Source organism: Cherax quadricarinatus, chromosome 50 (genome assembly GCF_038502225.1).
Source record: "Cherax quadricarinatus isolate ZL_2023a chromosome 50, ASM3850222v1, whole genome shotgun sequence".
Classification (NCBI taxonomy): domain Eukaryota; kingdom Metazoa; phylum Arthropoda; class Malacostraca; order Decapoda; family Parastacidae; genus Cherax; species Cherax quadricarinatus.
This window is the reverse complement of record NC_091341.1, coordinates 19,196,700-19,222,782: the sequence shown is the minus strand read 5'-3', so window position 1 is coordinate 19,222,782 and position 26,083 is coordinate 19,196,700. Positions and strand designations below refer to the sequence as shown.

Here is a 26,083-nt window from a genome sequence, read left to right as displayed (position 1 = left end):
TAATTAACCTCTAAGAGTTAGTAGCCCAGGATAATCCAGTAAAGCCAATCACTGTGGTTTATTTCCAATGAGGTCTTTTTTTTTTTCTTCCCCCAGGATGCGACCCACAACCCTCGACTAACTTTAAGGCATCTATTTACTGCTAGGTAACACTCACTTTGACTTTTCTAGGTTATCCTAGGTAAATAACACATATATTAATATGTAACACAATCGTAATCATCCAAAAATTGTGTAAAACCATCTCAATAAACTTACCCACTTATTTAAGTGGTAGTGTTAACTCCGCCTCTGTAGAGTTCCACCTCTCCCTCTGTCCCTAGTGAGTCAATCACGGTAACTACTACAGACATTGTAGATATTTAATATAGCTAAATTTGATATATGCTAAATTTGAATAACATTTGCTTATTTAGCTTTGAGGAGACTGGCTTGTTGCTTCCGAAAAGAATTGACATTTAACTTGAACTACTTGCGATTTATAGAACACGAAACTATACATTTATTTGGCCACACACATACAAGAGTAATTTTTAACTCTTATTTAGGTGTAAATTAATTTATATACAAGTTTCCTTCGGTTTAATAGGTAAATTATATGTGATAGTTTGAGGCAGAAATGAATCGCATTGTTTACCTGAGCTGTGAGAGGTGCTGCGGAGAGGCTCTCTCTCACTCCTGTCAATGAAAAACATTATTTATTGGGCTCTCAGACAAGACATTTACTTATAATGACGGAAGGATCAACGCATGGGTCAGGATCCATCCAAGAAGTGTGTCAGTTGGTTTGGGGACCAAATATCAGACCGGAGTTGTTCGCTCGTTGGTCTCAAGGTGGGTTTAACCCTTGACTTAGTTTCCTGGAGTTAGTTTCATAGCTTTGTTATGCACCTCCTTCACCATACCCATCCTGTGGGTGACAGTCTAAAAGATTACAGAGGCACATAATGGATTTAGGGACTGCTTCAATATTCTATCAGCTAGGCTAGTTAGAATAGTAATTTAATTGTTTACAAGAATAATTGATTCATTCACAAAATGGATTAAAGCATTGATTACTGTAATATGTGAGTAAGACATTTATTATATGAACAGAATTTTGTGTTAATTCTGAGTTTAGGGTACTTCTAGGAAGCTAACTCACGTAAATTTAAGGATTTGACTGTATTATAGAACTACATTCTTTGATATACAGGAGTACAGATGTGTACTGAGGTTAAATCCCCAGAGTCAATTACTGCATTTAATAATTTTTGAACTACATAATAGTCTGTATGCCTCAAATTATCCTAGAAGACTTTGTGATCCTTTATTATGTAAATGATATGTAAACCTAGGTAGCTGCAGTAAGCAAGTGAATGCTTCACTGATGAGCGGGTTGTTTGATGAAGAATCAAGAGACACTTGTCTGTTTTCTGATGAACAAACAACTATCACCACTGCCACTGCTGCATTACCACGATGTATTGGATCTTTCTATAATAATTGAATATACTTTATGCTTATTATTTTTAAATGGTGGTGCATATGGGCTAACCTGGTTAATTAGTTTTACATATGCACTTGGAAAATCCTAGAGAGGGACTGGTCCCAAATCTGCACACAGAGATCACTCCCTACAAAAGCAAAAGACTCGGCAGGTGGTGCAATATCTCCCCCAGTGAAAAGCAGTGGCACCATAAGTACACTATAATAGACAACACAGTGCCAGGGGCCCAAGATTATTCAACTGCCTCCCAGCATACATACAATATTTACATATGATAAAACTTGTCATGAATGACTCAGACTGATGTCTTTTCCTAACCACCCAGGAGGTAGATATCTTGGTTCTTTTTTTTTTTTACAGTGGTTTCCCCAGTAGGCCTAGTCCACTTTTTGTTGATTTTTTTGTTCGGGCTTCCATGCCCATTTTTTTTTTCTTTGAGGAAAGGAAGAGGGTATTGGGTGAGATGTAGTCGGTGTTACTTCTATAATATCTTCATTTCTTTCTTTTGAAGAAACTGTAGAGTTTGAAAATCCAGCCTTTCTGTTTTTGAGCAGCAGTGTAGCACTCACCAGGAAAGGTTGGTTATTTGACTTTTGGTAACTTGAATGGAACAACAAATTTTTGTCCAAAGTATGCTTGAGAGCCTTGACAATCTGCTGTATGATGACATGACACGACAGTGGCATGACATTCCTGGTCAGTCACAACATTGCTGACCAGTGCAAGGAGGATGCCCAAAGAGTAGATGTCAGAAGCAGGTGTGGTTGGTTCTCCATCATAGTTCAGGAGAGCGTTGGAAATACACATGGTGAACTTCTGAGGTGTTTGTAAGGCTTAGAATGGCACCCTTGAAGGTGGCACAGCCAAAGTCAATGACACGAACATCAAGAGGCTAGTTAGGTGTGGTCAGACTGTAGGAGATGACAGTGTTATCTAGCTTGATATCATAGTGAATGACACCAGCAGCATGGACTTCTTGTAGCCACTGGCCAATGCAGAGAAGAATCTGAAGGAACAGCTTGTCATCCTTTTCACCACTGTTTATGAAATCATACAAGTTAGTGGGTCCTGTATAGGTACTAGCCAGGATCAAGGGTTAATAGGAACAGCCTTCTTGAACCCAGTGTCAGTTGTTAGGTTATCTACTTTGGCAAGTTTAACGACCACCTTTGTATCCTTCCATTTGATGCATTTAGTGAGACCGAACATTTCTTCACCAAGAATGGCACCTTCCTGAAGGAAGTAGTCCCATCCACTTTCACTTAACGGGAGAGAAGCCATTGTGGATGAAGACCATGGGACAGCATATTTTTCGATTTCCAGTTTGGAATTGTTGGGGGGGTTTATTCCTAGATGTGTAGACGAATGGCTTTTGGGACTTGACAAGCTGTTGGAGTGTGAGCATGGTAATAATTTGTGAAGGGATTCAGGGAAACTGGTCAGCCAGACTTGAGTCCTGAAGGTGGCAAGTACAATGCCTACACTTTAAAGGAGGGGTTTGGGATATTTTCTGTTTGAAGTGACATCTGAACTGTCATATCTGCACACCTCTGCAAAGACAGCGATTATGTGTGAATGATGGTAAAAGTGTTTCTTTTTTGGGTAACCCTGCCTCGGTGGGAGGCAGCCAGCGTGTTGCTGAAGAAACACAGTATAATGTAATATAGTGATGTTTGAAATGTAGTGGTGGCCGCGGCAGTGAAGTAGTGTTGGTAGTAGTGTATTGATGTCAGTGGTATTGTAGTGCTGTTGGTGGTAGTGTAGTAGTATTGGTAATAGTGTAGTGATGTTGGGTAGTGGCATAATAGTGTAGTTTGTGTTGGTAATAGTTTAGTGTTGTTGTTAATAGTGTAATGGTGATGGTGGTAGTGTAATGGTGTTGGTAATAGTGTAGTGGTGTTGATAATAGTGTAGTGGTGATGGTGGTGTTGGTAGTATTATTGGTGGTATAGTGTAAGATAAACACACTGAAAGGCAGGGGTGCAGTGAGCACAGTAAGGGAACACTGTACATATCAACATTTGTGGTCCCAGATTGTTCAAAATCTTACCAGAAGATATTAGAAACACAATGGGGACAAGTGTAGAGGTCTTCAAAAGGAAACTGGACAAGTATCTTCACCAGGTGCTAGATCACTCAGGCTGTGAAGTATATGTGGGGCTGCAGGCCACCAGCAGCAACAGCCTGGTTGACCAGGCTAGCACCAGACAAGCCTGGCCCATGATCAGGCTCTGGGACTAGTAAAACTCTCGGAACTCATCAAAGGTAAAGTTCAGAGGTATGGAGTTTCAACTATACATGTGGGTAATTTGTATTCATATTTGTACCCTATTATATTTTGATTAGTCTTTATGTAAACAGCCTCTCCTCACTTAATGACAAAGTTCCATTCCTAAGACCACATTGGTAAATGAATTTGTCACTAAGTGAGGAGTATATTATAATGGTAGTGGATTTGTGTCAACCATCTTTGATACTGTTTTAATATCACCTTTGCACCAGTTAAAACATTTTTGGTATATTTTTAAATGTTTATACAGTTATGTACTGTATATTGTAATAAACAGAATAGAGGAAATCAGCCCTAATACATATACATTATTTAGGTATGTATACTGCTCAGAGAGCCCATCGTAAGTCTGAGTCCTCAGTAAATGAGTACGTACATTACTAAGTGAGGAGAGGCTGTATACAAATTATATAAAAATAGTTTAACTAAGGATATCTCTACAGTTCTTCCATTACGGTCACTATATTGTGTATCTCATTAAGTGTACAGGTGGCCAGTCAACAAGTTTGTTCCTTAATGTATTCTTAATTGCTGACTAAATTTAAGTTATGAACTTTCCTAAGCGGTGATTACCGTAGTAATAAAAATTGATAGTCTTTACCTTTGTGGAACAAAAAAATTTCTGAAGTCTAATTATGTACTTCTGTACTGTACGGTATAAGTAAACATGCACATACAGATACTCATACTAAGTGCTTAATTTGCAATTGGTTTAGTAGATTTGCAGATAAAGTGCTGTGAATTATTTGAAGTTTTGATTATTTTAAATGTCACTGCACTGTTATAGGTGTACTGTATAGATTACTATATTTGCATCTTGATTAAAACCTCAACTTTTATTCTGCTTACCAAGGTTTATAAAATTGGCATTTTATTTTCAGGTTTTATTTTTAGTGAGCATGAAAAAACTGCACTAATTCAAACAAGTGGAGGACCATGTGCTGTCATTGCCCCTGTGCAGGCCTTCCTGTTGAAGAATCTTATTTCCAAGCATCAGTTTTCACAACTCAGGGAGGTAAGGCAATGACTCAGATGTACCTAAGGCAGTTGCTTAAACTGTTTATATACTGTACTATACTGTAATGGCTTGAAATGAATGATATTCCTCCATATAGACTATTGAACATAAAGAAAACCTCAAGGCACCCTTTTCACCATCATCATCATCACTAGGAGCAACAGAATATCTTTACCTCATCATTAAGACATAGTCCTTGATAACATCTTGACTATTGGGTCATCTTGGGTTACTAATCCTCCGGGTTATTGATCCAAGCATATATACATACTCCCATTTTGGGTGTTTAAAATACTGTGGATTTTCCATCATCATGGTTACCTTGGGATGTTTATAATATCTGACCTACTTTAGGTCTCATTGGTGTCAGAAAGGACCTTTATAGTATCTTCTCTAAGATAACTACAGCAGTGACTTTTCACATTACATTTGTTATTTATGATATGAATAAACACCTAGGAGGAAGAGGTGTATACAGTGAATATTAAAATGGTATAAAATAGCGATAGGTTGTTAGATAAGATACATATGCAACAGTTAGGTATCTTTATTTCGAAACGTTTTGCCTACACAGTAGGCTTCTTCAGTCGAGTACTCGACTGAAGAAGCCTACTGTGTAGGCGAAACGTTTCAAAATAAAGATACCTAAGTGTTGCACATGTGTCTTATCCAACAGGTGTATACAGTGTTTAAATGTTCATCAGCATTGACCCATAGTATTTGATTTTTTGATAAATGTCAGTTATCTTTTGATTTTGAAAGCTTTCTCATAAGGTTTTAGTTGTTTTAGTGCTGTTAGTATATTAACTCTCACATAAAGTATATGTTGCACATTAGAAGAGTTATGGTGAAATACTGGTGAATGATTATCAGTTGAATTTTCCAAGAGGTAAATGCTCAGAATTAACCCGTAAACGGTCCAAGCAGATCTACTTTCATGTGCGTAATGCTCCAAAAGTAGATCTACGTTTTTTTTTACATATTTTCAAATATTTATATTATTTTCTATTATCACATTGGCCGATTCACACCAAGGCAGGGTGGCCCGAAAAAGAAAAACTTTCACCATCATTCACTCCATCACTGTCTTGCCAGAAGGGTGCTTTACACTACAGTTTTTAAACTGCAACATTAACACCCCTCCTTCAGAGTGCAGGCACTGTACTTCCCATCTCCAGGACTTAAGTCCGGCCCGCCGGTTTCCCTGAACCCCTTCATAAATGTTACTTTGCTCACACTCCAACAGCACGTCAAGTATTAAAAACCATTCATCTCCATTCACTCCTATCAAACACGCTCACGCACGCCTGCTGGAAGTCCAAGCCCCTCGCACACAAAACCTCCTTTACCCCCTCCCTCCAACCTTTCCTAGGCCGACCCCTACCCCGCCTTCCTTCCACTACAGACTGATACACTCTTGAAGTCATTCTGTTTCGCTCCATTCTCTCTACATGTCCGAACCACCTCAACAACCCTTCCTCAGCCCTCTGGACAACAGTTTTGGTAATCCCACACCTCCTCCTAACTTCCAAACTATGAATTCTCTGCATTATATTCACACCACACATTGCCCTCAGACATGACATCTCCACTGCCTCCAGCCTTCTCCTCGCTGCAACATTCATCACCCATGCTTCACACCCTTATAAGAGTGTTGGTAAAACTATACTCTCATACATTCCCCTCTTTGCCTCCAAGGACAAAGTTCTTTGTCTCCACGGACTCCTAAGTGCACCACTCACCCTTTTCCTCTCATCAATTCTATGATTCACCTCATCCTTCATAGACCCATCCGCTGACACGTCCACTCCCAAATATCTGAATACATTCACCTCCTCCATACTCTCTCCCTCCAATCTGATATCCAATCTTTCATCACCTAATCTTTTTGTTATCCTCATTACCTTACTCTTTCCTGTATTCACTTTTAATTTTCTTCTTTTGCATACCCTACCAAATTCATCCACCAATCTCTGCAACTTCTCTTCAGAATCTCCCAAGAGCACAGTGTCATCAGCAAAGAGCAACTGTGACAACTCCCACTTTGTGTGATTCTTTATCTTTTAACTCCACGCCTCTTGCCAAGACCCTCGCATTTACTTCTCTTACAACCCCATCTATAAATATATTTTCAAATATAACAAAAAAAAACGTAGATCAAAGTTTTTTTACACGTTTTCAAATGTAAAAAAAAAAAAAAAAGATCTTACATACTTTCAAATGTTGAAAAAACGTATATATACGTTTAGACCGTTTACGGGTTAAGCTGCAGTGCAGCGACTATATATAAGACAAAAATCATATTTAGCTGTAAACTTTGTATTTTGAGCACTAATATAAGATGAATGAAAATCACTGTGTGTTGTAGGTTGAGAGCACAACAGTAGACCAGTACTTGGCTGCAGCACTGACAGAGATGCTGTGCCAGTGTAAACAGCCACCTACTGTAACCATGCACACTGGTGACAAGTCTAATTCTCCAACTCATGCTTGTGATAGTAATGCTCCTCTTCAGAGAGATCATGGTGAGTACTGCAGGAAACTAATGAAGACTAAAAGTATCACAAGTGACTGTAAATCTTATTAACATGTATGGTGGTATGGTAGTATATACCGGGAGTATACCTGGAGAGGCTTTTCTGGGGTCAGCACCCCCATGGCCTGGTCTGTGACCAGGCTTTGTGGTGGATCAGGACCTGATCAACCAGGCTGTTACTGCTGGTCACATGTAGACTGATGTATGAACTACAGCCCAGTTGGTCAGGTACTAACTTTAGGTGCCTGTCAATAAAGATCACGCAGTGTTATATACACATTGACAAATTGATATTGAACATGGTTTTCATGGATGTATTTCTTTCTAACTAAATATCCTTGTTATCAAGATAATAATTCCAAGTTTTACTAATTTTTGTTATCCTTATCTTCAGACTTCTTGTAATATTTTATAATTTTATGTACTTTGATGTACCTGTGCTTGCTTGTTACAGTACTGCACTGTATATCATATAGTCTTGAACTATGTGATAATTGCTGACTTTGATTATATGTCATGTTTTGACTATTGCAGGTCCTTTTGAAATAGCTTGTTTGGATGATTGATTATATGTCATGTTTTGACTATTGCAGGTCCTTTTGAAATAGCTTGTTTGGATGATCCCTTGCCTCTAAACAATGACTGCTCCGGCTCAAGTCCACAAGAGCCAGACCAGCCAACACCCACACCAAGTGCCAAAGATTACAGTCTTTTCCATTCCAATGTTAGGTATGCTTTTTAAATGATGTGTGTTGAGTATACTGTTTGTAATAATTTTCTAAGTATTTTCCTTCTACTTTAGATAAAAATTTAAACATTGAATGGTATATTTTGAAACACTTAAAATGTAGAAACAGAACTTTGAGACCTTAGTAGTAGGTTGCTAAACAGCATCCTCCCAGGGAGGTACTACCGTCCTGCCAAGTGAGTGTAAAACGAAAGCCTGTAATTGTTTTACATGATGGTAGGATTGCTGGTGTCTTTTGTCTGTCTTATAAACATGCAAGATTTCAGGTACATCTTGCTACTTCTACTTACACTTAGGTCACACTACACGTACATGTACAAGCATATATATACACACCCCTCTGGGTTTTCTTCTATTTTCTTTCTAGTTCTTGTTCTTGTTTATTTCCTCTTATCTCCATGGGGAAGTGGAACAATTCTTCCTCCATAAGCCATGCATGTTGTAAGAGGCGACTAAAATGCCAGGAGCAATGGGCTAGTAACCCCTTCTCCTGTATAAATTACTAAATTTAAAAAGAGAAACTTGCCTTTTTCCTTTTGGGCCACCCCGCCTCGGTGGGATACGGCCGGTGTGTTAAAAGAAAGAAAGCTTTGGGTAAACATTATATATGTTAAAAGACTATTGGAAAGGAGGGATTGAAAAGATAACGTTTAATAAAGGTAGGAATAAAGTACTGTACTGTATTGTACAGGAATTGAAGTATGGCAGAGAAAACAAAGTACTGTATGCAAATGCATTCATGCCATACTGGAAGAGGATAATGTACCAGAGTAGTGAATGTTGGAATTGTGTGTGTTTAGCTGAGTTTGCAGGTGATGCACTCCAGTTCTTGGTCTACCTCTTAACTCTTGGTTGGTTTGCATTTTCCATTTGTCGTATTTAGCTTGGAAACTGTGAATAGATTTATATTTGTCATTCTTCTACCTCCTAACAATGGATTATATTATTGTTGTGGCAGGCTTTGAGTGGCCTAGGGAATGTCTTAATCCAGAATCCCATTTTTAATCTCAGTAGCAAGAAAATTTCTCCTTCATAATTTTCTATGGCATATAGAATGTAACTTGGAATGAGTTAGGTATATGAGTTGAATTGTGACAAATGGACTTAGAATTGGTGCCTTTGCCACTGATATCACCACTGCCACTTCTGACAGCACTGTTGATTCTATTGCTGCAACTTTTGACTTTTCATACTGCTGCCATTGGTTCTGTTATTATTATTATTTAACCCTTAAATGGTCCGAACGTATATATACGTTTTTTCAACATTTGAAAGTATGTAAAAAAATGTAGATCTTCTTTCTTGTTTTACATTTAAAAATGTGTAAAAAAACTTTTATCTACATTTTTTTATTTTTGAAAATATGTAAAAAAAAAATGTAGATCTACTTTTGGAGCACTATGGATTTGAACGTCGATCTGTTTGGACCGTTTAAGGGTTAAATAACTATGTAAACCAATATTTTAATAAAGGCATATCTGTTGGAAGCCTACAGCTGTTCCAACTGAGACACAGTGTACAAGTGATTTTTGTGGGTAACACGAACTATATACTCTGTGGCTGAGTCGGTATGGTCTTGTACTTGCAATCGCAAGGATTTCAGTTTAGTTCTTAATACCTATTGCATGACTTGTTTCCTTTATGATGTATGATAATTATTTTAGGGTGTATTTGTATTTTAGTGGCTAGGGATAGATGATAATTAAAGAATAGAGGAACCCGTCTTGAATGAGTGGGATACTGATCGAACATACACTGAAATATAGCCAACAGATTATATATAAATAGATTTGTGGCAGATTAGAATAATGAGTGATAGCAAGGTAGAATTTTTGTTTATCCTGTGACAGATTACAAATTGTACTGACTGGAACATTTTATATGTCAGTTTATATTATGATTAAATGCTACATTTATGCATAGTACATAATAAAATTGTGATTTTTATTTCAAATTTCAGATTAAGGCAGTTTGAAAGTGTCCACTCATTGCAAAACCATTTAGAAACTCACCTGGACAAGTACAAAGCCCAGTATGGGGTTCTCCTCTTTCTTTACTCCATCATATTAACAAAGGTACGGTGGTACTACACATTAGTAATATACCTTAACTGAAACAGGTGGATATTTACCTTTTGGTTTTCAGCTTCCATGAAATGTAGTTGTACTCTGAGAATGTTGTAGAGTAAAATGTAAATGGTCTTAATCCTATTGTAATATTTGTTTAATTCTGAAATTATTGGCCAAGTGTAGTCATTGACACCAGAAGACTCGGTAACAGTTTTTATTATTAGGGTTTCAATCTGAATATTTTCATCCATTTATTATGTGGGACAAGCTACCACTCTGTCTTCCTAATACTTTCGATCTCCAGTATTTTGAGTTTTTGACCGAGTCTCTTGGATAATACTGTATCTAATATTTGGCACCTTTCTTTTGATGGTGCCCTTTTGGCCACATGCTATATTTATGAACAGATCCATATATCTCCACTAGATTGTTAGTCCTTCCTAACAGCCCAACGTTTTTTGATTGATTTTTTCCATTCATTAGAGAGCATGTTAACTTCATTTTGGGTGCCTTCTTCAGTACCATGACACACTTTGTCGACCCTCCTCTCTAATAGTTTCACATTTAATGTAGACTCATTCATTGACTTCTTAACTGACAACAGTTTACTGTATTAACTGTAGCCTCCATTCTTCCTGGTGATGGCCTTCCCTCATCTCCTCTGCCTCTCATGTTCTACCATCTGTTTCACTTCTGCCATGCAGTGCTGCATAACCTGTATGGGATTAGCACTTTCCATAAATATAATAATGTATATTGACAATGCAATGTTTACTTCTTCCCCAACAAGGTGACAGATTCAGAATCTATCTCAAGCTAATCTTTATTGACACCTATTCAACAACCTACTTTATCTAAGACTTTAATAGTAATCTTTGGATGCAAATATGTACATATTCTCATTTTTTCCATTTTTTCCTTCCCTTTGGTGATAGAGTTTGAGTAGCCTGAATGCCTAACCAAGAAAACATCAACACATTTTTTGTCTAAGTAATGAGTAGAATTCCTCTTGCGTCAAAATTTGCTGTGACATAGTCTACAACTTGAAACACATTATGACAATGGTTTAGGCTGGAACTAATGAACTTAGATTTTATTTTTTAATACACCAGCTGTTTCCCACAAAAGCAAGGTGACCTGAGAAAGAAGAAATGCTTCATAAATTTTTTCTTCTTTTTACATTTAGTAATTTATACAGAAGGGGTTACTAGCCCTTTGCTCTTGGCATTTTAGTCACCTCTTACGACACACATGGCTTACAGAGGAAGGATCCTTCACCACTTCCCCTATGGAGATGAACTTAGAATTGTTTCCATTATACAGTGGTACCCCGAGTTTTGTACAGCTCCCAACTTGAACAATTATTATTGTAAGTGCTTTTGTAAGCGTATTTTTGGGGGTCTGAAACAGACTAATCTAATCTACATTAATCCTTATGGGAACAAATTCGTTAAGTAACGGCACTTGAACAGCCTTCTGGAACGAATTATGGCTGAAATTCGGGGTACCACCGTATTGTAATTTGTATCTGTAATAACGGTAAATTTGTCTCAATAGCAAATTGATATTGATATCAAATTCATAAGATGGCTTAAAATTTATGATAACAGCAGTGGACTATCAATGTTAGCATTTTTTATGTTAAAAGCACTGCATAACCTTCTGGGTTTTGTGTTTGGAAAAACATAAAGCTCAGCTTCTTCCTTACATTACCTCCATATTCATTTTCTATTACTTGCACATACAGTTATTGTATTATTAGATTTCACTCTTTCATCAAGAGTGCGATGGACAAGTGACATAGTAGCATCAGTAGCACACACAGCAAGAGGCATTCTTGAGCTTCCTCAGTGCTTGGGCTTAATGCCCAAAGCTGGGGTGTGGCTCCAAAAGGATCCTGTAGTGCTTGCTGCCTTTGCACCTCCTGACATTATCTGCTGCTATGCAGGTGCCACACCCTTCGAGCCCAGTGTGGGTGAGGTTTGTAGCAGCTCAAGGTTCCTAGCTTCTCTCTCCGAGCCCCATGGGGGTGGGGAATGAGGCTTGGCCAGGGGACATCTGGTCTCAGAAGATGAGGAGGTACTTGTACTTCCTCCCATGGCAGTCATTGGTCTGAGACATTCCCATGATAGGGAGCCAAGGCCAGGCCACCTCTTGAAAAAGGCCTGGGCCGGGCGATTATGCTGGCGAATCTGCTACCTACCTATCTACTCTTTCAATTGTATGCGTTTACCAGCTTTTGCCAAAACTTATTCTAAACTCTTGCTTCCTTTCAATCATATAGTGCTTATTTTATTATAATGTAAATTTTTTGTGAAACTTAAATTTCACAGCCAGTGTTCTCAATGTTTCAGACTTAATCTATATTTTGTTACACTGTTGATCCTTCATGATTGTATTTGCACACCTGTACATCCAGCATCATAGTAGTTTTCATACTACTCATTCCACACTTCTTTCAACAAACTGGCTGTATCCCACTGAAACAGGGTGGCCCAAAAGGAAAAATGGAAGTTTCTCCTTTTAAATTTAGTAATATATACAGGAGAAGGGGTTACTAGCCCCTTGCTCCTGGCATGCTAGTCGCCGCTTATGACACACATGGCTTATGAAGGAAGAATTCTGTTCTCCTTCTCCATGGTGATAAGAGGAAATAAGAATAAGAACTAGTAAGAAAATAGAAGAAAACCTAGAGGGGTGTGTATATATATTCTTGTACATGTATGTGTAGTGTGACTTAAGTGTAAGTAGAAGTAGCAAGATGTACCTGAAATCTTGCATGTTCATTCTACACTTTCTTTTTTTAACAAGTCGGCCGTTTCCCACCGAGGCAGGGTGACCCAAAAAGAAAGAAAATCCCCAAAAAGAAAATACTTTCATCATCATTCAACACTTTCACCTCACTCACACATAATCACTGTTTTTGCAGAGGTGCCCAGAATACAACAGTTTTGAAGTATATATGTATAAAGATACACAACATATTCCTCCAAACTGCCAATATCCTAAACCCCTCCTTTAAAGTGCAGGCATTGTACTTCCCATTTCCAGGACTCAAGTCCGGCTATATAAAATAACCGGTTTCCCTGAATCCCTTCACTAAATAATACCCTGCTCACACTCCAACAGCTCATCAGGTCAGAAATACCATTCGTCTCCATTCACTCCTATCTAACACGCTCACGCATGCTTGCTGGAAGTCCAAGCCCCTCGCCCACAAAACCTCTTTTACCCCCTCCCTCCAACCTTTTCGAGGATGACCCCTACCCCTCCTTCCTTTCCCTACAGATTTATACGCTCTCCATGTCATTTTACTCTGATCCATTCTCTCTAAATGACCAAACCACCTCAACAACCCCTCTTCAGCCTTCTGACTAATACTTTTATTAACTCCACACCTTCTCCTAATTTCCACACTCCGAATTTTCTGCATAATATTTACACCATACATTGCCCTTAGACAGGACATTCTACACTTATTAGTCTAAATTATGGCTTTTGAGTGGTAAGTTAAGTGTAAAGGAAAGCCATATTAAGTGACTCGGTGCAATATAACTAAATTCATTTTGCAGGGTGTGAAAACTATGAATGAAGAAATGGGAGACCTTGGTGAGAGTCTCATAGATGGTAGCCAAGGTCATGGGGGCCAGGGTCTTATTAATCTCCTTATCACTGGCCGTGCTTCATCTTATGTATGGGATGGAGTCAAGGATGTTGGTGGTCTTAGTGAGTATTGTCACAGACTTAGTTATAGTGAAAGATATACAGCAAATTTTACTTAGTATTGTAAGCTTTCTTGAGATCTAAATAAATGCAATCTTCCCATCTATTTCTTTTTTGAGTAATTTCTGGGACTGTTTCAGTAGCTAAATTGATTTGATATACTGAACAAGAATTTGCTAATTAAAAAAGAAATGTTTGCTCTACAAGTGCTTTATAAATCCCTTTCTTTTGGCTCTGTCCAGTAAATTTACAATGCTGTCAGTAAGACAGACCTACAGATTAGTGTCATCCCTGTTACAATGTTAAATATAACTACAGTATGTTATGTATGTGATATTTTCTATTTGTCTGCCAGTTTACCTTCTTGTAATAAAATCCCCAAACTCTTGTTGAGCAGATAACTTAGTTCTTCTGCACAGTCTTTTTAAAATCCATGGTTATATCTAGTTGTCTTCCATTGCATTTTTTTTTTTTGTCAGTTTCCAATAGTAGCATGTATGTATGGTACAAGGATGTGTCTAGGTATGTAACAAACATATATACTCTGCCCAAAATGCCTTGTATAACAAGGGGGTTTCTATAATGTAGTTTATACATGTCATTTACCCTAATTGTCTATTTTACAGCACTCCACTTTATAAGAATAAAGTTTTTTGTTTGCTTATTTCTTTAGGTACAGTATTACATTTAATTTGCTATCTGCTTTATTCGGTATATATTGCCCTTATATACAGTGTATTTTCTTTTGTGGCACTTTTTTTAGGTTTGATTGGCATTTTAAAACGCCCAGCTGTGGGGTTTCTAACCCGCTTAGAGCATCTGCGTTACGTGCAGGTGGGCTGGTACCTCAAGAATCCCACTAATCCCGTGTGGGTTATTGCTTCTGAGACGCACCTTTCAGGTTTGTCAGTATTGCACTCTTTGATATCTTTTAGTAAGGGGATCTCTAAAGTAGACTGGTCAAGAGATATTTAGAAGTAGCGACTTGAACGTCTTGCAGGTGTATATGAGTAAATTATATCGGGTGGAGAAAAGTGGTCAGTGGTAAGTGTCAGATTTATTCCTGCCCAAAAGGGCATAGACAAAACAAAGAATCCATGGTTCAGCCTTGCAAAGACTCCTGCCCTCCCCAAAATAGTAATAGTAATAACATTGCTTCTAAACAGTCTCCTAACTGCCCCTCTTTCAACCAGATAGCCACCTATAAGTCCACCCATATAGTATTCTGGCACCGGCTAGAATAACAGAAAAAGTGGTACTTAGAAAAAATAAAGACCATAGTGCATGTTCTTTACCAAAAAATTATGGAAATAACTCTCATTGTTAGGAAGGAAGCAGAAAAAACAATACAAATGGACATAGCAGCCAGAGTAAAAGCAGAGGCAAAGTTATTGAAATGTAATTAAGCTAAAGAAAACTGTAGGACTAATGCCAATTTTATCTCCTTTACCATCATGTGCTATTCTTTTCTCCTTTTCCTCAATTTTTGCCACCTTACCAACTTTCAGTATTTATACTATAGCTCTTAAACTTTTTTTTTTATAATTTATACCCATTCATATTTTTATCTACATGGTAATCCTTTTCTTGTATTCCATCTTCTTGCATTAGTCACTACTAAGTATTGATCACACCTATCACTCATTCCCTTAAAACTATGTACTAACCAAAACCCTTCCATTTTATGTAAACTGAACCATTGTATGTATTTATTCAGCTAGGTATCACAAATGATGGTGTTTGTTGATATACTGTACTTACTAAAAAGCACACACATTTGTATACTCTCAGAAATGGTGGTGTTTAATGATATACAGTACTGGATATACCTTTGGGTATACCTTTGATGAGTTCCAAGAGTTTTTCTACTCCCAGGGTCCAGCCTTACCCAGGTTCATCTGGTACTCACTTTCTAATAGTAGTTTATTAAAATGGTTAATTAAATTCTACTTTTTCAAAAGATGTACTGCATTTTTTAACCAAAGAATTCTCCTGTCCTCAGTAAATAACAAAAAAAATTGTCTTCTTAACAAACACTGTAGTTCTGTTCTCGTGGTGCAAGAAGTTGGTGACTCCAGACTCGGAAGTTGAGCGAGCCAAGCAAGTTTTCAGCTGGTATGACACTGAAGGGAACCGCTTTATTCAGGGAGAAAAACTCAAGGATGTTTTGGAGAAGCTTAATCTTTGCACTGATGATGACTTGTAAGTTTCAAAAGTATTTTGGAAATGGAGTATTATTGAAAAAAGTATAATTTATGCATGGTAGTTAGAAATACAAAAGCAGTCTAGGATGTGGTAATATGATCACTCAGGAGATGCACTGTTAATTTTTATCACTGTGGTAGACACTAAATTTACCTTGCTTTATCCTTCATGAGCAAAAATTGACTTCCTAAATATAAAAGTAGTTTGCTTATACAGTGCTGTATTACAATAATATTACAGAAATATTTTTAACCATTAAACTGCCAGATGGTCTAGAATTAATGTGCTCCCCATTGCTGGTTATTTTGAAAAGAAAATTATCTTAATAAACAATTCTCCCTGATTTTAAAAGTGTAATAAGACAAGAATGGAGATTTGAAGGTGACATTTGAACTTGTTTTATGCCAGGATGATTGCTTGCTACGTGGAGGAAGTTACTGCATTAGTTTTTTATGATTTTTTCCAATTTTTTTTATGAATCATACTTTTTATAACTATATTTTCATATGTTTGGGATATTGACAGTTTGGAGGGACATCTAAACTGTCATATCTGAATGCCTTTGCAAAGACAGTGATTATGTATGAGTGATGGTGAAAGTGTTGAATGATGAAAAGTTTTTTTCTTTCTTTTTGGGTAACTGTGCCTCAGTGGGAAACAGCCGATGTGTTAAAAAAAAATCATGTGACTTATATTTATTCTTCAGTCACACTAAACAAATGTAAACACTAAACACATGAAAACAGATGTAAATGACATTTATTGTCTCCCACAATGCCATGAACAAAACACATTTTTTTTTATACTGTACATACGTATGGCATAGTTTGGAAATTAGGAGGTGTGGGGTTACTAAAGTATTATCCAGAGAGCTGAAGAAGGGCTGTTGAGGTGGTTTGAACATTTAGAGAGGATGGAACAAAATGGAATGACTTGGAGAGGGTATAAATCTGTAGTGGAAGGAAGGTCGAATAGGGGATGGCCTAGGAAAGGTTGGAGGAAAAAAGAGGTTTTGTGTGTGAGGGGCTTGGACTTCCAGCAAGCAAATGTGAGCATGTTAGGTAGGAGTGAGTGAAGACCAATAGTATTTTTATGACTTGACATGCTGTTGGAGTGTGAGCAAAGTAACATGAAGGGATTCAGGGAAACTGGCAAGCCGGACTTGAGTCGTGGAGATGGAAAGTACAGTGCCTGTGCTCTGAAGAAGGAGTGTTGATGTTGCTGTTTTTTAACTGTAGTTTAGTTGTGCCTCTAGCAAAACAGTGATGGACTGAATGATGATGGAAGTGTTTCTTCTTTTTTGGGTCACCCTGCCTTGGTAGGAAATGACTGATGTGTTAATAAAAAAAAAACACATATGGCACAGATTTGTTTTTACTTATGTAGTCCTAACCAGGCCAATTGAAACCATTTTGGAGGTGCTACAATTTAAGTGTACAGTGGACCTCGGCACTCGAACTTAATTGGTTCCAGAAGGCTGTTCGAGTGCTGATCTGTTCAAAGTACAGAACTAATTTTTCCCAACCAATTTTCTTTTTGGTTGGCTGTTATCACTAATCCTCTTAGGCCCCATGGTGACTTCTTTATACAAATAATATAAAAAACACTAAAAAATGTGAAGAAATATGAAATAGTTTACAGCAAAGTTCTGGCAGGTTGTGTTTGCTTGGTCGAGTGCTGACCAAACAGTTGACTACCAAGCGATTTGTTTACCAACCAAAGAGTTCAAATACTGAATTGTTCGAGTACAGAGCTGTTCCAGTACCGAGGTTCCACTGTAATTGTATGTCATTTGCAATCTCACAATTGGCATAAATTTACGTCTTTGGCAGTTTAAGGGTTAAATGAATGTGTGTATGGTGTGCAGCAACACAAAGTTCATAGTGATATCAAATTTAATTGTGTTTGTGTTGATATTTACTATATACAGCCTCTCCTCACTTAACAACAGAGTTCCGTTCCTAAGACTATGTCAGTAAATGAATTCATCGCTAAGAAAGGAATATGCTATAATAATAGTGGGTTTGTGTCAACCATCTTTGATATTGTTTTAATGTCACCTTTGCACCATTTATAACACTTAGTATATTTTTAAATGTTTATACAGTAGTGTACTGTAAATGTATATTGTAATTAATAGAATAGAGGAAATCAGCTCTTAATATATATTACTTAGGTATGCATACTGGTCAGAGAGCCTGTCGTAAGTCCGAGTCGTCGGTAAACGAGTATGTTGCTAAGTGAGGAGAGGCTGTATACTATAGTATATAGAATTAAACTGTTGAAATAAGAACAGTTGTGTATTAAGTGGCAGTGAACAAAGTTTCAACAAGTAGAAGTATAAATAATAAAAAATTATAATGCTTTTTATAATTGTGTGTATCTCATGTTTTAAATACGTGTATTTTCTTTTTGCCCATAGCATCCAGTTCATGATGCTGGAGCTAGATCCAGACAACATGGGAGTAATTCTCTACCACAAATTCGTTGAAACGTTTTTCACTCCAGATCAATCATATGCCCCACCAGACACCTTTGTTATCTATCACTATAATGGACTAGAATCTTCATGTCCTTTGAATAAGGTAAGACTAAATATACTAAATGCTCATTCATGTAAAATGTTAAAGATATTAGAAGGTGAAAGATAAAGAAACCCTTGGAATGACATGTGCATGGAAGTACATTTACTGCTTTTCGAGTATTGTCAGCATTTTGGTTAGTTTTTGTTAAAAGTAGGTGACAGAGCTAAAATCAAAAAAAAAAAAAAAAAAAAAAAAAAAAAAAAAAATTGGAAGTGGACTGCAAAGTATTGGTAAATTATATTCACCAACTCAAGTTAGTGTTGCCTACAGTAAGCCTTCCTAAGTACATAATAGTTACTCATTGTTTATTAGTTTTGATATTTTTTGGAGGGTGAAAGTGTTTTTCTTTTTTGGGTCACCCTGCCTCGGTGGGAGATGGGTGATATGTTGAAATAAAATTTTGGATTTCCAAAAACACTTCAAAATTTGCTCCTCTTCAAAATTACACTGCCCTACATTTCCTCAATACAGTATTTTGTTGGCTCTTTTTGATGCACCCTTATTTTTTTTATATATTATTGATATGTATCTGTAGTGGAGGGAAGGTGGGGTAGGGGTCAGACTAGGAAAAGTTTGGAGGGAGGGGGTAAAGGAGGTTTTGTGTGTGAGGGGCTTGGACTTCCAGCAAGCATGAGTGATAGGAGTGAATGGAGACAGGTGGTGTTTAGGACTTGATGTGCTGTTGGAGTGTGAGTAGGGTAACATTTATGAAGGGATTCAGGGAAACCAGCAGGCAAGACTTGAGTCCTGGAGATGGGAAGTGCAGTGTCCGCACTCTGAAGGAGGAGTGTTAATGTTGCAGTTTTATAACTGTAGTGTAAGCACGCCTCGGCAAAACAGTGATGGAGTGAATGATGATGAAGTGTTTTCTTTTTCGGGCCACCTTGCCTTTGTGGGAAGTGGCCAATGTGTTAATAATAATAATAATAATAATAATAATATCAATTAAATTATGAGATATAATAATAATATCAATTAAATTATGAGATATCAAATACAAAATGGGAGTTGACAGTGTTACTTTTTGCTGATGCTACTAGGCTTATGGGTGATTCTAAAAAAAAGTTGCAGAGGTTAGTGGACGAGTTTGGGAGGGTGTGTAAAGGTAGAAAGTTGAAAGTGAACATAGATAAGAGTAAGGTGATGAGGGTATCAAATGATTTAGATAAAGAAAAATTGGATATCACATTAGAGAGGAGTATGGAAGAAGTGAATGTTTTCAAATATTTGGGAGTTGATGTGTCAGCAGATGGGTTTATGAAGGATGAGGTTAGCCATAGAATTGATGAGGGAAATAAGGTGAGTCGTGGTGAGACAAAAAACATTATCAATGGAGGCACAGAAGGGAATGTATGAAAGTATAGTGGTACCAACACTCTTATATGGGTGTGAAGCTTGGGTTTTAAATGCTGCAGCGAGGAGGTGGTTGGAGGCAGTGGAAATGTCCTGTCAAAGGGCAGTGTGTGGTGTAAATATTATGTAGAGAATTCGAAGTGTTATTCTACTTTGATCCATTCTCTAAATAACCAAACCACCTCAACAACCCCTCTTCAGCCCTCTGACTAATACTTTTATTAACTCCACACCTCCTAGTCAGAGGGCTGAAGAGGGGTTGTTGAGGTGGTTTGGTTATTTAGAGAATGGATCAAAGTAGAATAACATGGAGAGTGTATAAATCTGTAGGGGAAGAAAGGTGGGGTAGGGGTTGTCCTTGAAAAGGTTGGAGGGAGGGGTAAAGGAGGTTTTGTGGGCGAGGGCCTTGGACTTCCAGCAAGCGTGCATGAGCATGTTAGATAAGAGTGAATGGAGATGAATGGTTTTTGGGACCTGACGAGCTGTTGAAGTGTGAGCAGGGTAATATTTAGTGAAGGGATTCAGGGAAACCAGTTATTTTTATATAGCCGGACTTGAGTTCTGGAAATGGGAAGTACAATGCCTGCACTTTAAAGGAGGGGTTTGGGATACTGGCAGTTTGGTGGGATGTGTAATAGGACGGTGTATATATAATTGGGGCCCTGATATTTTATACTTATTATTTCAGGTCACTTTTTATATCGTATCTTTATTTATGCTTCTAAACTGTTGTATCTGGGCACCTCTGCAAAAACAGTGATTATGTATGAGTGAGGTGAAAATGTTGAATGATGATGAAAGTATTTTCATTTTGGGGATTTTCTTTCTTTTTGAGTCACCCTGCCTAAGTGGGAGACGGCCGACTTGTTGAAAAATAAAAAATATCAAGTATTACACTGTTCTAGCTTTAACATCAGGATTTAATTTGTGGGGAGAGAGGAGGGTTGGGTGAAGTCTGGCTCTTGATTCATTTTGATTTGTCTGGTTAAGCCCTGTCATGCGGTATCTGTTTTTTAACCCCAGTATGGTGTTTGCTTCCATTGTCATTGCTCACCTCATTCCCTGCTTTAACACTTACATTTCCTGTGGCTCTTTGGGGTGTACAGTAATTTCCAAGACTAACCAATGTTTTTGTAGCATTCCTGATAAAGAGCCTATTGTTCATATGCAAGCTTGAGGGTAAAGATGTCCTTCTAGTAGATGAACATATGAATAAAGTAATTTTTTTTAATACACTGGCCATCTCCCACTGAGGCAGGGTGAGTTTGATATTCTTTCACAAATGTGCTGATATTATTTATACCTTTTTTACAATACTGCAATAATTTCAATAACAGTAAATCTTCTATTTTTTTGTGAATAAAAATTCAAAATGGAAAGCAAGTGTATTATAGGAGGGGCCTGGAGATGTGACTAATGAACAGAGAAAATGTTATTTTAGTGCTAGGAATGTCTGCATTGTTTATTCTGGCCCTTAGTTTGAAATTGGTCTTACTTCAATCAATCAATTTTTATTTCCTTGCAAGATTACATTGAGATTATGAAATTACAAAAGTGAGTTGCAGTGCAAAAAGAGTCACTCATGTCTAGGCATTATGGCCAGACTTAATTTAATGGCTTACACACTACATAATACTAAAGAAATTGAACATAGTTTGTTTAAGTTGTACATCTTGTTTATTTATAGTACACAGTAATTTTACTCCAATTACAATTGAATTGTGTGTGAAATTGGCCAAATTACCAATTTCTGATCACTTTATTGGATAGTTAAAATCAGTAAATGAGCAGTTTCTTGTACTGAGTGGATAGAACAAATGGAGTTCTAACAAAATAGCTATGAGTTTGGTTGACTGGAGCAATGGAATTGGCCGAAAATAGGGCTCAAATGGGCAAAATCACCAATGCGTAAATATCGCTGAGACCACTAACTTTGCAAGAGCATAATTCCGTAAGTTTTCCATCAAATTTTGTACTTTTGGTGTCATTACCATCGGGAAAAGATTCTCTATCATATCATAAGAAAAAATAATTTTTTTTTTTTAATTTTTCGACACAGAGAGCAAGTTTGTGAGCAGGGGTCTTGACAGTGAAAGGGTTAATAACTCCATACCTCCTCCTAATTTCCACACTACAAATTCACTGCATAATATTTACACCAGAAATTGCCCTTAGACACGACATCTCCATTACCCCCAGCTTCACTGCAATATTCACAACCCATATAAGAGTGTTTGTACCACTATACTTCCATACATTTCCTTCTTTGCCTTCATAGATAACATTCTTTGTCTCTATAGATACCTCAGTGCACCACCCACCTTTTGTCCTTCATTGATTCTATGGCTTACTTCATCCTGCATGTACCCATCTGCCAACACAACTGCTCCTAAATATATGAACACATTCTCTTCTTCCTTACTCCCTCCCTCCAATCTCACTTCCAATTTTCCTAAAAAAAATTTAACAGATCGACCGTCTCCCACGAGGGCAGGGTGACCCAAAAAAGGAAGAAACACTTTCACCATCATTCACACATAATTACTGTCTATGATGGTGAAAGTGTTGAATGATGGTGAAAGCATTTCTTTCTTTGTTGGGTCACCCTGCCTTGGTGAGAGATGGCTGACATGTTGAAAAAATTAGGAGTTAAAAACCTGCACTAATAATATGCTCTATATTTTCAGATTCAATATGCAGAGGGCTGTGTGACTTTACAAGAGAGCCACGTTGGCTTTGCTGCGAGTAATTCCGAGTTCCTAACCTGCCTTGCAACTAAATGGCCAAACCTTGATATACAGTGGTCCAACTTCACACCTTCACTTAACTAGCACTACTTAAAAACGTTATTTTTCAGTATTCTTATGCCATGTTCCGAATCACAAATTCATGAAAAGTGTTATTAATACCAGAGAATGTAAATCTAAATATTGTACGAATTTAAGTTATACAAAAAATTAAGGAATAGATGGAGCCATCGTTGTATATTTGTAAAAATTATTCGGTTGTATATTGAATTTTTATTTAAAGAAATTAAAAAAAAAAAGAGTCCCTAATTCACATCTGAAGTAAGGAGTGTTATTTTAAAAGTGCCATAAGGCATAATTCCGTTTGAACATACCTGTACATTCTCTCATTCCTTGAGTTTGGTACCAGAAGTTTGATCTCAAGTTGTGGTATTCAGATAAGTCATTACCGGTGAGCAAACTTATTACATGATAATGAAAATTTCTTGGTAGTTTTATTTCGGTCAACCACACCAAGTAAAGTGTTAAAGCTTCACCTTTGTAGCCACTTCCAAACTCTTAGCATATCGTATATACAGTGTATTGCAGTTCTTAGTGTGGCTGTGTTTATGAATAATGTGATACGATATAAATGTGCCTACAATATTAAACAAACATGGAACCCAATGTTTGGATACTTAGACATTTTAAAAAGTGGAACCATATACAGTAATAATATTTGTTAAGCACTTTATATTTTAATGTTCTGTGCAGTGCTGTATTTATTTGTTTTAAACTTTAAATAGCAGAGCTATTTGGTGGCCTATTGATAATTTCTGTTCTGATATTTTGTATTTATAATCTCAGGGTATCAAGAATAAGTTTTTACTTCCCGTAAACTATTTATATACGGTACGTTATATTAAATATGGAATGACCACTAACGATCAAACTAGCAGCTGTGATTCAGATAGATTTTTGTATGTATGCGTGTTTTATGTAAAGTATATATATGTGCTTTTTTAGGCAAAGCTTTGATGTTAGCTTATAAAGCAACAAATGTTTTGCCAAACAAGCAAATGTAAATTCATTGTTGCAAAAGGTCAGCAAAAATGTTATTCTGAACATGATTAAATTAATACATTTCAGTGATGTCAAATAACACTTAAATAAATTTAGACTGGCCTAAAATAGATTGGAGTAGGATCAGCTAAATTACCTTGCATTAATTTTAGCAAAGTTGCAAGGTTAAGTAAGATTTCTAAATTAATTTTGGTGCAAAATTAAAAATTGTATACCATGTTAATTCACAAAAAATATATCTGTCAATGCATAAAAGAAGATTTTTGAAATGATCTATTTTTAGATTTGTCAGCCTTTGTAATGTGCAAATTGGTGTTCTACTTTAAGTTATATAATGCATACTGAATCTTCATGGACCATTTGGAAACTTAGTTGTGACATAGCACCATATACCATACCTTTACAAATATTTAAATCATCACAAGATAACCACAAAAAAAAAAAAATCCAAATTACAAAAGGCTTTGGAAGTTTCAATACTGCCAACTTCTTTGTCTCAGCAAACACACCATTCTACAGTTTGACTTTCTTGGGAATTCTTTTCCTTTTGCTTATTTATGGGTTATGGTCTTAGCCCTGTATTTTCATATTTAAAAAATGAACATAATGATACCCACCATGGTAATTATCATTTCCATTGATAAAATCTGAAAGAATCACTAGTGTGTGTGTCTAGTGACCTATTCATGTGAAGCATTATATTGAATAAGCACCAAGCCAACTATGATTTTCATGAGCTTTGCAGAAAATTTCACCATTGTTCATTAATTTGATTTCTCTTTGGATATCTTCAGTGTACAATGTGTAACCTACATCCTGTTGTACATTAAATTGTAACTTGATTGTTGTAAATAACAATTTGCTTAAAAAAAATCTGCATATTGACTTTGGTGTTAATTTTGTTTGACTTACGAACTTCTTGCCAAGTGTTCCTTCTCTTCATTGGTTTATGGTCTCAACACTATACTCTTTTGCTGACACATTAGAAAGCTTTGGATACCATTCTATATAGAAGGCTGCTTAGTAAATTGGAGATTCAAGTAATGGTAAGATGGGTATTAGCACAAATATGGGAGTACTTGCAATTTATCATCTTAAAACACTGTTAAAATGTTGGAATTCCAGCTATATATTAACAGTAGGTCACTGCTGAGGACAGATTTATATAGAATTTCATCACATATTTTTCCCATATCTTCCTCTTTGGCAAATTTCTTAATTTATTTTATTAAGGTTAGGCTTGGCTAGATTAGATTGACATCTGTCACTAAAAATTAACTAATTATATCATACTGCAACACCAGTAAATGAAATATACCATATGTAGGCAGTACAGTAAAAAATATTTTGAAGTGTTAGCAGAAAATGGGAGCTTGCTGAGTACAATAGAAAGTATTCAGACATGTAATCACTGTTTAAGGCTTGTGAACAGTTATCTGTTTGACTGTCTGAGCAACAGTGAAATATTGAAAGTTAAGAGGATGGGCTGCTACTTGAACAGTAGCAAGTAGAGTTACTATAAAGGGTGAAGTATCAGGATGGGAAACGGAAACTATAGTAGTTTATTCCCATAAGTGCTTTATGACCCTTGTGGATCATAAAGCACTTGTAGGATTAAACCAACATAGTATTCAGTAATGAATACTATATTGTGGGATTAAACCAATATAGTATTCAGTAATGAATACTATATTGGTTTTAGTATTTATTAATGACTGAACAACAAAAAAACTCCTTCAATTTTTTCTTTGTGGGTAATGCCAAAACTAATAATAATACATAAAATTACAAACTAGGATAGAAAGAAGCTGCTGGAAGACCTGGACAGATTTCATAAATTGTCAAATAAATGGTTAGTGGAACTGAACCCTCCAGCAAAGATAGTTATGATGCTGGGACCCCTTCTAGGTGCCTTGATGCCAGTGAGGGGCTCTTGATCCAAGGAATTGAACCTGTCCTTTCTTTAGATTGACTCACTGAAAGTCCCACCCTGATGCACTCTTTTTTGGCTTTTTAATGGAAACTAACCTATTGCACTCACTTTGATTTAAATTTTTCTTGTGTTTTAACCCCCCTACCTCTTGCACACCTATTTCCTCACTCATAACCTTTGTGCATTCTACTTTCACACATCCCTTCCCCACAGTGCTGAATGTTCCATATGGGTTTAGGGCTTAAATTGGAAATAATAATTTTTTTTTAATTAGCCATCTCCTAATAAGCTAGGGTGACCTGAAAGAGAAACACTTTTACCATCA

At 36.8% G+C, this 26,083-nt stretch overlaps 1 protein-coding gene across 1 annotated transcript; it reads left to right on the top strand.

Annotated features, from left to right (window-relative positions):
- Positions 1-620: 620 nt before the first annotated feature.
- Positions 621-24,702, top strand: LOC128695388 (ubiquitin carboxyl-terminal hydrolase MINDY-3). Its single transcript, XM_053785943.2, has 10 exons — positions 621-834; positions 4,661-4,794; positions 7,166-7,322; positions 7,927-8,062; positions 10,042-10,156; positions 13,723-13,876; positions 14,637-14,774; positions 15,916-16,075; positions 18,501-18,663; positions 22,704-24,702. Exons 1-10 carry the CDS (start codon positions 732-734, stop codon positions 22,845-22,847), a joined length of 1,404 nt encoding a protein of 467 aa, XP_053641918.1. The 5' UTR covers positions 621-731; the 3' UTR covers positions 22,848-24,702.
- The last annotated feature ends 1,381 nt before the right edge of the window (positions 24,703-26,083 follow it).

Bases quoted from the DNA above. Each gene is read 5' to 3' on its own strand.
- LOC128695388 (XM_053785943.2), top strand. From the start codon at position 732: ATGACGGAAGGATCAACGCATGGGTCAGGATCCATCCAAGAAGTGTGT. The intron at 4,795-7,165 runs GTAAGGCAATGA...TGTGTGTTGTAG, and splicing joins AGTTTTCACAACTCAGGGAG to GTTGAGAGCACAACAGTAGA. The intron at 7,323-7,926 runs GTGAGTACTGCA...TGACTATTGCAG, and splicing joins TCCTCTTCAGAGAGATCATG to GTCCTTTTGAAATAGCTTGT.